This window comes from Bombus terrestris, chromosome 15 (assembly GCF_910591885.1).
Source record: "Bombus terrestris chromosome 15, iyBomTerr1.2, whole genome shotgun sequence".
NCBI classification, from domain to species: domain Eukaryota; kingdom Metazoa; phylum Arthropoda; class Insecta; order Hymenoptera; family Apidae; genus Bombus; species Bombus terrestris.
The window spans coordinates 9,755,566-9,768,306 of NC_063283.1; the positions used below are offsets into that span (position 1 = coordinate 9,755,566).

At 32.8% G+C, this 12,741-nt stretch overlaps 3 protein-coding genes across 9 annotated transcripts in view; 1 reads left to right on the forward strand and 2 right to left on the reverse strand.

Moving 5' to 3' along the window:
* Positions 1-3,364, forward strand: part of LOC100649393 (ABC transporter G family member 20) — a 49,498-nt gene extending 46,134 nt beyond the window's left edge. For all 3 annotated transcript variants that reach the window (XM_020866767.2, XM_020866768.2, XM_020866766.2), the window contains 5 exons: positions 23-200; positions 415-601; positions 673-938; positions 1,362-1,448; positions 2,112-3,364. In XM_020866767.2, the coding sequence (XP_020722426.1) occupies positions 23-200; positions 415-601; positions 673-938; positions 1,362-1,448; positions 2,112-2,326 (933 nt within the window). In that variant the 3' untranslated portion in view covers positions 2,327-3,364. The remainder of the gene's footprint in view (positions 1-22; positions 201-414; positions 602-672; positions 939-1,361; positions 1,449-2,111) is intronic.
* Positions 3,361-5,237, reverse strand: LOC100649274 (retinol-binding protein pinta). The gene is made up of 5 exons (XM_020866770.2): positions 5,084-5,237; positions 4,832-4,991; positions 4,165-4,270; positions 3,601-3,970; positions 3,361-3,521 (listed from the first exon to the last, which is right to left on the reverse strand). The coding sequence occupies exons 1-5, from the start codon at positions 5,235-5,237 to the stop codon at positions 3,442-3,444; spliced, it is 870 nt and encodes a 289-aa protein (XP_020722429.1). The 3' UTR covers positions 3,361-3,441.
* Positions 5,153-8,651, reverse strand: LOC100645177. Of its 5 annotated transcripts, none has more exons than XM_048412956.1 (5): positions 8,547-8,651; positions 7,744-7,830; positions 6,890-7,033; positions 6,112-6,561; positions 5,153-6,019 (listed from the first exon to the last, which is right to left on the reverse strand). In XM_048412956.1, exons 2-5 carry the CDS (start codon positions 7,756-7,758, stop codon positions 5,945-5,947), a joined length of 684 nt encoding a protein of 227 aa, XP_048268913.1. In that variant the 5' UTR covers positions 7,759-7,830; positions 8,547-8,651; the 3' UTR covers positions 5,153-5,944. The 5 variants fall into 5 exon arrangements, with proteins under 5 accessions (XP_048268913.1, XP_020722431.1, XP_048268912.1 ...); XM_020866772.2 differs by having other exon boundaries at positions 7,741-7,830; XM_048412955.1 differs by lacking the exon at positions 8,547-8,651 and adding an exon at positions 7,962-8,409 and having other exon boundaries at positions 7,741-7,830.
* Positions 8,652-12,741: the final 4,090 nt, after the last annotated feature.

The following is a 12,741-nucleotide window of genomic DNA, read 5'->3' on the forward strand; positions in this document are numbered from 1 at the left end:
AAAAGGAACATTTATGTTTTAGAAATATTATCCTGATCCGGAATCAGCCAGAGAGGCAGTTCGCGATGGAGACGCTTGGGGAACTCTGTATTTTACAGAAAACTTCACCGACGCTCTTGTTGCGAGAATGGCCTTGGGAAGAGAAGCTGACGACGAAACGTTAGATCAAAGCGAGATCAGAGTCTGGCTGGATATGTCCAGTAAGTTTTCTAGTCATTCGAACAATATGCAGCACTATTTGTGTTTCAAGAGCTATATTTTATATCAATGTGAATTTAATATTAATCAAAATTCTCTTGGATGTATCACTTCTGAAATACAAAATGAAAAATATAGCTAGCCAGAAACTTTTGCATACCGCTCTATTTCCCCAAATTTTAAGACGTAACTGATTACTACGATTTATTATTGCAGATCAACAAATAGGTTTGATGTTAGCCAGAGAATTTCAATATTCGTACAGGGACTTTGCCAAAGATCTTCTATCAGCCTGCAAACAGAACACAAAGCTAGGCGACGTACCGATTCAATTTAAGGATCCAATTTATGGCACTAAAGAGCCCAGTTTCACCGATTTCGTAGCACCAGGAGTAATTTTAACGTGAGTAAAAATCAATATACCACGTTGTTAATTTTACCATCAAGATCATCATCAAAATACTTTTCTTGCAGTATTGTCTTCTTCTTGGCTGTGGCTCTCACTTCTTCTGTTTTGATCATCGAGAGAATGGAGGGTCTTTTGGATAGAAGCTGGGTAGCTGGAGTTACACCGGCAGAGGTTCTTTTCTCTCATGTGATTACACAATTCGTGGTGATGTGCGGACAAACTGCATTGGTACTCATTTTCATGCTCGCTGTCTTTGATGTTGAATGTCAAGGACAACTTGGCTGGGTGATCGTATTGACGATTCTTCAGGGCCTTTGTGGCATGTGCTTCGGTAAGTTCAAAGTGCATAATTGATTCTTGAAATTTCTGTGTACAAAGATCAACCATCGGATAACAAAAACTGAATTAATGCTGACTCGTGCAGACATTTCATTCGAAGATTTATTACTTTCTACAAGTATTATATTATTAAAATAAAACTTTCGATATTTATGACAATAACCTCTATTAGACCTCTATTAGACGAGGGTTAAAAATAGATTTGGACAAATTTTGGTCGCTATTTGCTCAAATAAAAGTAAGTTTATACAACCTAGCCTGAGAGGATTATTCACATCTTAAAATCGTTCTTGTATTTCATTTTCTATATCAACATCGTCTGTCTGACGAAACATATTGATCGACTTTTCCTTAAGATAAGTTAACGGAACAAATTAGAAGAAAGATTCATTTATGTTTTTCTTTTTGTTTCTAGGGTTTGTAATTTCAGCGATTTGCGAACTTGAAAGGAATGCAATCCAGCTGGCTTTGGGCAGTTTCTATCCAACGCTTCTGTTAAGCGGTACGTATGTTATATAAATTGAAAGCATGCAATGCACAAGATAAAAACAAGTGAAGTAAAAAGATATAGTCAATGATGCAATGAAATGTTTTCTTCGAGCTGCGGAACCTCTTGTCACAGTGAAAAGCACAACATTTCCGTTAGAAAATTTCTTAATGTAAAAAACACACGAATTTATCAACGATCATTGAAATCAAGTGTTAGCTAGTAAGAGTGAAAGTTATTCGCATTCTTAATTATGTTCCACTTAAAGATGCTCGATTCGTACATTTAAGAAACATACAGTTGCGCGACATTAACCCTACCGAGAATATTATTGTAATATATAAGAATAATCAACGTATGTTAGACTTTGACTGTCCAATAATTAAAAATTAATTCGCCGTTACTAGACTGCGAATATTTGTGCAAATTCATATTTTTATGTTATATAATAGAAAATAGATCCTTGCTAGAGAATTGATGTACCTACTAAATATTGCGAACACTATAATTTAAATATTTATGCATCTTCATGCATTTTGTTTGTATTTGGAACTTTGAGTTTCTCATGCATAAACATCCACAGTTTATTCATTCCAAGACACTACTTTCTTTGTATTTACCATAGTATCAATTAATTTACATCCAATATGTAATGTTGATTTATTTATCGAATTTTAGGTGTGATTTGGCCGATAGAGGGTATGCCGAAGTTTCTTCGAGTCCTAGCTCAGTGTCTTCCACTGACAATGGCAACGACATCACTACGTGCAATGCTGACACGTGGCTGGTCCATGTCGGAATCGGATGTTCATTACGGCTTCATCGCAACCATCGTTTGGATAGTGCTCTTCCTCACGATAAGCATAGTGGTACTGAGGCTCAAGCGCGGATAAGACTTGATCGTAGCATTTTCATATCGTTATTACCACGTGAAAGAGAGAAATCAAGATAACGACACGTTGGTTCGACTTGAGTAACCACAGTCAGCCATCGCGTCGGTGGAAACTCGAAGCGAGGAAAGATCGCTTCAACAGCTTCCTCGAGACGATCTCGTAGTACCCTCTGTGCGTGAATCTTCAGATATATGTGATGCTATTTGTGCGCTTGGTATCTTTTACGTGTGAATCAGGAACGAATGACTGTATATCTGATCCTTAGGGATTTCTTCTCTTTTATCCTCTCTTTTTATCCTTCTTTTTTTAATTCAACGTCTGTAATATAACATTTATTCGCACGACGATGCATTTTACTATGGATATCCACAAGTATTCATCGTCTCGTTTAAATTCACCTATTAAGAGAAAATATGCTGTACAGATTGCTTGGCGATGAATGAGACGATCTTTACTTAAATCCAATACAATGTGCCCTGGTATTTGTCGTAAATTTGTTGTAAGTGGTTAAGTTAACGAATAGCAAATTAGATATAGGACAGTTTTACTTGCCCATGACTTAAATGTATGTTTTATTTATCTTCTGACGTCAAGAGGAATTATGTAGTTAAACGGGAAACGGAGAAAGCGTTTCTCTAAGCGTGGAATGGAAATACGTTTCGTATATCACGAGAGGAATATATGAAATTATGTATAAAAGCAAACTTTGACTAATTACCGGATGGATATATATATATATATATATATATATAATTAGAACAATTAATATGCGCTAGTGTGCGATACGGTTCTAAGATACAAAATATGTACCATATTGTAGAATGTAAATTATAGCAATTATATTTTATACTTTATCAATCTTCTTGGTTATTCGTATTTTAGAGAAGCGGTTAGTTTGAATAAAATTATTCTGCAAGGAATACATAGGAAGCACGTTTTAGAACAAAAGAACAGAAGCATTGTATATTTCCGTTTTCCGTTCTCTATTTTCTGTTTAAAAATCATTTACAAAAAAAATAAAAAATATTTCAAGATGTCTATCACGTAGTTCTTTATTAACCATCTGAACAATTGCATGTGCAATCCCTCGTTATTGCAAATTAGTCTCAATCTAGTTACTTAATCAATGTCAATTTGTATTTTTCTTGCTCGGCGAACCATTCTCCGTTCTCTATAACCATACGCTTCCAATACTCTGAAATGTAATTAAACTGACATAATTATCGTTAACCTTATCTACCTACATACGAAGACCTTATCAAATAAAAATATACCACTTAATTCCTTCACTGTTCCATTCATACCGCCATATTCCTTTGGCAACATATTCACTGGCAAAGTTTCGTATAACTTTAATTTATCACGTGCATGAACATGTACTCTTTGTTTCAACTTTGTAGTCATAAAGCTTCTGAAAACGTTTAAGACTGTATTTATGAATTTGTGAGTATTGATAAAATCCAACGAGTAAATTCTAACAGGATAACAGCCCTGCCATGCGTGAACTAGATTTTTAATAACATTCGGTGGTAATTGAAATACATGCTCATATGTAATTCCACTTATATCCAAGATAGCCGTTATACCGTGAATCGTTACGGATTCGTGGTTTCGTAACGCTAGATCCAAAATCATCAACGATGCCTGAAAAAAGAAAAGTTATTTTATTGTTTCACAAAATAAATTAATTTTGAATTTCGTTCCTGTATACAAAGCAAAAATTTCGTTCGCGATTATACCTACGAATTTAGCAAAAGTATCAAATGCAACTACTTCGTTATTTCATTTGCAAGCTGCAATTCCGCCCTACGATCACTAATATTCAATGTCTTTTATACCTTTAACATGTCTGACATTTTGTGTCTATTAGGAGAATGTGCTGCAGCACGTATTATCACAACCATTCTGCCCTCGTTATCTAATTTTCTTAAAGGCAAAAACACCCTGAAAAATTAAGCTTAAAAAGAAACAATTTTCCTTACACACAAAGTGCATTTTTTAATTATATTATGGAAATCGCACGTTAAACATGTACGTATAAAAAATATTACAAAGAAATTACTTTAGTACGTTATACATGAACGTGTAAAAAATATTTCAAAGAAGTGATTTTAGAAGTATATACATACTACATCGTTAGTAATGTTTGAAGTAAGTATGGTTGACATACAAAATTGAAACTGAAACAATAGTCAATTGCAAAGCGCATGTTACGATTTATCATACTCAGATAAGGTATCAACATCGGCACTATACCCAACCTCGAGCTTATGAAAAGATACTCACAATTTATAATGCTAAATGTGACCAAGAAGGTTAGAGATATCGATAACATAAATATTAAGCTTTGTTTTCACTATATTTAATTTTCAGAAATAGAAATATTTAAGAAAGTCGAGACGTTATTGAAATATATTAATTTCCTAAATTAATTCATTTAAAAGCATATAAAAATTGTCAATGAAGATATATAAAAATATATTTAAATATTTTTATAGACATTACCCCAAATCAAAGAGTTCTTGCAACTCTGGTAGAAATGGATCCCTGTTGCTGTACCATTCTGGAAGATTCGCCCTCTGCTTATAATAATTCCATAATTTAGATTTTGTCTTCTCGATATTAAATTTGCATGCCCTCAAGAAACGTAAAATAAAAAAATCATCTATGAAAATATAAAATGGATATTTCCTTAATAGCAAAGTAATAAAAAGAAAGAGAAGTTAATGGTGAATGTTTAAAGCGAATGATGAATACCAGTAGGTGCGTGTAAATCTTCATTCTCCGTTATCCATTGCCTTATTTCAGCAATTTTAATTGGCCTGGTTTCGTCTGTTTCGTTCAAATTAGCCGCCATGTACGCTTTCTCCTCCGTAGATAGTTGACAAGTATATTCATTTAACGTCGACATAATATTACATCAATTATTTTCCATTCGGCAATAAAGACACCAAGAATTAGATTTTGTTTAGTACTCTTTTTCGCATTTAAACAAACATTTTCAATATTAACATATATGTCACAAATAGAAGCAAGAGAGAACAAATATCGTAAATGCGCGATCTGCCGACATCGAACGTCGGTAGAGATCTAAACGATCTATAGCGCAAGTACAAAATAAATTGGAGACATCTATCGGAGTGTTTGCGATATCTGCACGTACGATTTGAAATATGTTTGTGCACTGAATCACTGATTACTGACCATTGGCCAAGGACAGGATAAATTGACATCACAGACGAAGCAAACTCGTCTGTGCCAGTAACACAGATGAGATCCGGTATGTACCATACTGAATCGGTAACATCGCATTTGACACGAAAATGGTGAAGTGGAAATAATAATGATAATGGAGATTCATGAGACACGAAAAAGCATTATATATCACGCCTATTTTGCAACTCGTCTGTGACAGAACTTTGCTTGTTGACTCAGTCCTAATAAATTTTTAAATACATACTAAATATCTAAAATATATACTAATCAAAATAAAGAACGTAATTCACGTTCTAATCAAAACGTATTTATTTTTCACACATCGAACTGATATAAATGTAAAAATGCAATAATTAAATTCTTTTTTATGTGCATACATATACTGACATCACATTACAAATTTTAATTATTTTTGCTTTCCCCGTTATTCTTAACCATACAAGGTTGCACCATAATTTCCACAAGAAATATTTCTTTCTATATTACAAAAAAATTATTTTTAACAATCATAAAGTTCGATTAGCATCGATCGTAGTAGTACAGATGAAATTGTAATAGTTTAACCATACCTCGCTAATCTTAAGTAAAAGCTGCTGCAGTTGGTTGTATTTCTTTTCAAAACTCTTGGTCAGTTGTTTTTTTTCAGAATTATCCTGGAATTCTACGAGCATCTTGTTTCGTTCCAAAAACTTTTCAACTCTTTGATAATAATTTTTCAAAAGGATCTTTAACTTCGAATATACCGAAAATTCAATATTTATGAGAGATCCATCCAGTATTAACATGCGCAAAATTAACATTTCCATGTTAGCGAGAATATTCCTTTGATATGCAATACTATCAAAACTGTGAAAATATTCTTCGAAGAGTACAAAATTTTCCTCATTTTCGTATCCTTCCATCTCTATGTCCATATACTCCATTTCATCGGCATCTTCTATATCTTCGTCATTATCATCCAGAATGTCACTATCGTACACTATCAAATCCTCCATATTCTCCTTTAATTGTGTCTTATACTAAATTTAAGAAGTATTCAAGAATTGTTTAATAACTAGAGTATAGCTAGAATAACTGCGAATATTTTTATGAATATAATTAAAAATTCATGTTTTCATGAATGGAATTACAATAATGGAATTTAGTTAAAGAATGGCTTATTCATTTTATTATATTATTCTTATCTTATTTATAATAAATATTATAACAAGTACCATGCTTTGTATTTTTGAATTCTCTACAAATGTACAAAAATTTGCAATTCATTAATACTATTGATACATTTTATTTCAAAGGACATCATAAACCAGTAACACGAATGTACGTTATTTTATATGTTAAACTTACTCGAGAGTAGCGATCTATAACGAATAGCATCTTCTTGTATTCGCATGAATGTTTTTTCAAACAGGCGTGCAATTCTTCCATTGTAAAGAAATATCTTTTTCCTTCCTTTAATAATTTCTCAAGAAATGTTTCCTTCCGTATTAACTACAGACACGCAAATTGATTTTCGATATGAAGAATCGATAGAAAAATATTTTATATAGGGTACCCTAGTCATAATCATGATACAATCGACAGACGATGCTGCATGGCAAAATAAGTAGAAAATATAGAATAAAATTTGTTCATATAGCACTTCATTTTCATTAAAATCGAATTTGAAAATTTATTTATAATAGTGTATAACATTCGTTTATAGCATAAGTAAATTTGGTTAATTAATTACTGGATACTAATGAACAATTAACAGAATGTTATTCTACATGCAGAAACAAGTAAGAAATGTAGAATAAAATTTTTCCATCTAAAATATCGTTTTATTATAACATTATTATAATATTATTATATTATAATTTAAGTTATCATAGTCTGAGCTGATTATCATTGCATGATAGATTGTAAGCACGCAAATTAGAATAACGAAAAAAGAAGTTAAGAATTGACCTGGTACACGTGTACTTGATAAATTTTCAAAGTTGATTTTGATTTGATTTTTTCAAATTCTCACACGTAGAATAACCTCGTGTCGATTATTTATTCTTATTCAGCGAAGAATAGGTCAAATCCGAGTATAGTTAATAAATTTTCAAATTCGATTTTCTTGAAAACGGAGGGCCGTATCTTCCACGTAAAATTACTTCCTCGCCTATTATACCATGATTGCTGTGACAGTCTGTATATAGCGTACTTACTACCTTTTTACTTGTCATTCTAACCAGTAGAGTATGGCAACTTTCGTTAATATTCTTGGACACCAGCGCTAAGTGCACACAGTTTTTATCCTAGAGTCAAATATTTTATAAAACTAAACAAAACCCAAATTCCATTGTAAGCTTTTTAAATTACACGTAAATTGAAAGTAACTTAAGCATATACAAAACAAGTGATACAACCGACACTGCCGATTACATGCCTTTGATTTTCTCGGAATGTTTCATACACTATTCACAACTGAAACAATTGACAGCTGATAAAATCTATCTCCGTCTGCTGTCGAACGGTTAACTGAATTTCTGTTTACAATTTTGTAACGTGACACTAACAGTCAGATAAGACCATTTGGCTAACAACGGTCCACGAATATGAAGATCAAATCGATGTTAGTAAAGTGTCTTAGCCCCTTTTCCTATTACTCATAAGTTAATGCTCTAAACATAGTAAATTTTTCTGTCTTATAGAAATTGGTTAATTTATATGATCAGATTAATCTTAGAATTTATAATCTTAAGAAACATTGTGATGCTTAGTGATTATATGTACATAACAACGTGTAATCAATTGTATTTGAATAGAAATGTATCGAGACAGTTAATATACATGTGATTATTAAGTTTTAGACTATGTGCTGAATTAATCATGATAGTTTTGATTGATATAATCTGTATATAAAAAATAAAACTTATAGATCAAGTCGAAGACAAACAGATATTAAATTGATATTAGTAGTACTTGTTGAATTATACGTAATGTGCCATTAAAGTAAATGATTATAAATTACCTTCTGTACGGAAAATTTCCTAATATGGTGTAATTTTTACAATATCGATGAAAATCTGATGATTACCGTAAACAGTGACTTTTAACCGGCAAAAATGAATTTGTTCCTGCCGGTATATATCACTGACGTAGTTCAATATGATATCGATAGATGGTATTCGTTCATTTTGGCGGCAAATTATCGTTTTCGTTTTAAATTCGAAGTAAAGTTTAAATTTACTAAAAAAATGCGTTTATTGATTTATTAAATATTAGTACTTATTGCTAAGAAGATAATATTTTTGGTAGCTACAGATTAGTACTAGTGCACAGCCCTTTATTGTCAAGTCGTGCTTTCTTCCTTTTCTCTGTTTCCTAATATGGAAGTTTAAAAAATTTATAAAAAATTCAAAAAGATAAATTTTTGAAAATAATAATAATATTAATTGCAAAATATTTGAATTTAGAAAGAAAAATTTACCTCTGTTTTACGCAATATTTCTCGTTGGAACTTGTTAAACTTGCGCCGAATCATATCGAAAGATTTTTTCTCAGATTTTAGTAATGCTTTCATCGATTTATCAGTATAATGCAATAAATAGGCATTTCTTTCACTATAGTCTCGAAAACCGGATTCTAATTTCGATTTCATTTCAAGGTGTTGATTGGATAACGTGACAATTTCACGACGAGCTTGATCGACTTCTTCTTCTAAATTGACTAACACTTTTTGATAACACGAAATATCTCGTTCGATCGTTCTTTCGATTTCATATATTGTTTTGATCTCCTCTGGACTTTCTAATTTCATTATCTGTCGAATTTGCTGATGTTTGCTAAGTTTATCACGTGCATCGTCTAAATTTCTCTTTGCCTAACGAATAATTTCGAAGAATTAATAATTTCAAATCTTTGGAGAAAATTTGTTTAAACATTTATAGTAAACTACAATATACCTGGAAATATTTATCAACCATGTTTGTAAATCTTTGTCGAACAACGGCAAGAGTCTTTTCGTTTCTATCAAATATTTCCTTAATTTTTGCATATTTTAGTTCCTTTTTTAAGAAAGAGTCAAATAAACGTCGAACCTTTTTTCAATATATGTAAATTAGTGACACATGCAAGTGGTTCGGAGAAATATAGTATAATAAAGTCTAACCGTCATAATATTCTCGCTATCAATTTTCAGAATTTGTTTAGACGTTGCTGAATGTTTGTATTCTAGACTTTTGTCGGGAGAGAGTGCAACTGCGTAAGGGCCTAAGGTCACGCCTATCGCTATTCAACGTTAAATTTTAGTTTTCTTATGAATATTCTTTAAAATTATATTAGCCTAGTAAGTGTTGGCTTACTAGATTTATCTAAACTACCAACTCTTTCTTCTAACTTTTTCGTATCTTCTTCAGTTTTAAGATCTTCTGCGGAACTCCTAACTCGTTTCCGTTTACTGACTTCATCATCGGATAATTCAATTTCCTGTAAATATTTCGATATACATAGCACGAATGAACTATAAAAAATAATTTATTAATAGACTACGGATTTGAAATTTGAAAAAGTGTGAAGATGCGCACATCATGTTTTTGTGTGTTCCTTGTGTCGTGTGTTTTCATTTCTTTAGTTATATTTAAAAACTATAAATTGTTGCATAAATATTCGCAATCTTATTAATCTCATAATCAAACCTTAAGTAGATTTTCTGCTGAAGTAGCATCCTCTATACTTTTCACTAAACCCTCGTACGTCTCCTTTAACTTGTCAACTTCAACTTCCTTGACGCTTAATCTAACAATTCAATCATTTAGAAATCGAACCCAAAATTATCCCATAGATAACACAGATCATGCAACCTGTTATATAGATCCTTGATATTCTTTAGCAATACTTGAGCCTGAGATACACTAAACAACGTAAAATCCGAAATCTTGCCGTTTAAAAATAGAAGAATACTCCGATTAATCTGTTCCATCCGGGCCTTCGAGATATTCATGTATGCTTCTTGATGCAGAAGCATATCGTTCAACATCAGTTCCTTCTTCAAAGCATTAACATCCTCTCGGAGCCTATGCACTATCAAATCTGATTGATGTTTAATATCTTCTTTTATCCTGACCGGTTTTAATCTTGCAATTTTAGCAGTGAATTTTAAAGTCGACAATGTGATGTCAAGATCTTCTCTTGTGATCCGAATGTGAGATATCAACCTATTTTAATTACATTATATACCGCGGCTTGAAATTTATGATACAAATGAAATTTTGAATACCGTATTATGGAAGAAACCAAAAGAGTATTTCCCAAAATTTTCAGCAAATTACTGGAGCGTATTACGTTAACGACGGATGATCTTGATCTTCCTACATACGAAAAGAATTGCTCGAGCTCACTCTTCATTAAATTCGCCACACCTATATCCACGGCCGGTTTTCCACAATTATTTCTTCCTACTGTTCCTGTACCAGCTGTTTCCACGATATGTACCTAACGTTTTAATTAAATCCCTAATTAACCCTTTGAGTGCTATGGGTGCATATAGGTGTCTGGCGAAAGCTATCGGTGTGGACTAAGGACATATATATGCGTTTTCTGTAAGTGCCCGGCATGGACTAAGGACGCATGTATGGGTTTTTCAATTTTTCCGAGCACCTACGCAGAAGTAATACTATTACGTTTGTGTGAAATAAATATAAATGCATTTCTTACGGCAGTAAACAAATGCCAATAGTGCCTCGTTATTGTTGAAGTGGTCACCACTTGTAAGAAAACTCTACATCTGGTTTTTTTAGTTTTCTCAAGCAATGAATTTTTCACACACAACTAAATTATTAACTTGTGTTATATTTACTAAATTTAGTTTTCTAGTTTATTGTTTTCTAGTTTATTACCCAAATTCTAATTAACTGTAAATTTCAATGTTTATATTAAATAATTAAAAATAATTAAAAAATAACGCTCTTGAATCATTTAATCTCGTGCAAAAGAATTACTATAATTTATTACGATTTGCGCTTTGAATAGTCAATCAACAGAGTTCAGTCTAGCGAAAAAGTATTCCGTCCACAGCGATCGTCAGCGCTAGACGCGCGCCGTCCGTACGGACGACATAGGCCGCGAGTACTCAGCACTCAAAGGGTTAATCATTAAAGACTATCGTCAGGTTAAAACTTTACGTCGTGCGAAAATTATATCTCAATACTACAGGATAATTGGATTCGATCGAACTTATTGATATCTAAAATGAAAAAATGCAAATGCAGTGAAATTTCATCGATAATATCGCGATTTCCTTCTACGATGACTTTCGAAGATTAAAGCGAGATTAACGAGCAAGCATTTGAAGTTCTACGACTCTCAATGCCTCGCCTCGTAAAGTTTGTAGTCGGATCAGAGTCGAACAATTACTTTGGCTGTGGTTACAATGCCCCAGGATGTAATTAGGCTCGTGTTAGACACGTGAAAAGTAATCACAGACGTGGCTAAATGAGACGCCGGATAAGCCGATTGTTTCGCAATCGATCTTCTGACTTCCCCTTCGAAAATCCTCTTCAAACCTTCTCTTTCGTTATCCATGCACACCACGGAGATATCCTGGAATTTTTCTCACTAAAATTCTATCGGACGTCTCGTCGCATTTTTTCGTAAAATATTTTATAACACCTTGAAGGGTTCTCGATCGTTTATCTTGACTTTATTGTTATCCGTGTCAGAGACCAGTAAATCTCTCGCCTCTTTCCCGTACAACTCGATAAAACTGACACGGTACTCTATCTTGCTGACTTCCGTTCTGTTCGCTTTTTCAGCGAACATTCGGGACAGAAGTCGAGTGACCAGGCCTCTGTGCTGAGAAAACGAATGTCATCACTGTGTTTGCACATTTGATGAACTCATAGCAAAAACGATCCTCGTCTAGATTTCTCTTCTTCGGGAAAGAGAAAGAATATTCTAGGATCTTTAATTTCTCTCTTTTAAATTCGTCATATTTAAAATTATGTAAAAAGTCATGAACTCTGAGAAGAATTGTCTTTGTTAAGAGCTCCTTAAAATCGAAAATACAAAATATTCGACATAATCGTACTTCCCAGTTGTTTCTTAGACCGCTCATGGTGAAACTCTTTCCTGAACCACTTTGTCCGTAGCCCATCAAAATACAGCTCACACCGTCTAAAATTCTTAAATTGCGGTTCTTCGACTATATATTATATATACTTCTTGTT

Bases quoted from the DNA above. Each gene is read 5' to 3' on its own strand.
- LOC100649274 (XM_020866770.2), bottom strand. From the start codon at position 5,237: ATGTCGACGTTAAATGAATATACTTGTCAACTATCTACGGAGGAGAAA. The intron at 4,271-4,831 runs GTAATGTCTATA...TTAATTTTTCAG, and splicing joins CAAGAACTCTTTGATTTGGG to GGTGTTTTTGCCTTTAAGAA. The intron at 3,971-4,164 runs GTATAAAAGACA...TTCTTTTTTCAG, and splicing joins AAATGTCAGACATGTTAAAG to GCATCGTTGATGATTTTGGA.
- LOC100645177 (XM_020866772.2), bottom strand. The intron at 6,562-6,889 runs GTAAGTTTAACA...TCTTAAATTTAG, and splicing joins TTATAGATCGCTACTCTCGA to TATAAGACACAATTAAAGGA. The intron at 6,020-6,111 runs GTATGGTTAAAC...TTTGTAATATAG, and splicing joins TTTTACTTAAGATTAGCGAG to AAAGAAATATTTCTTGTGGA.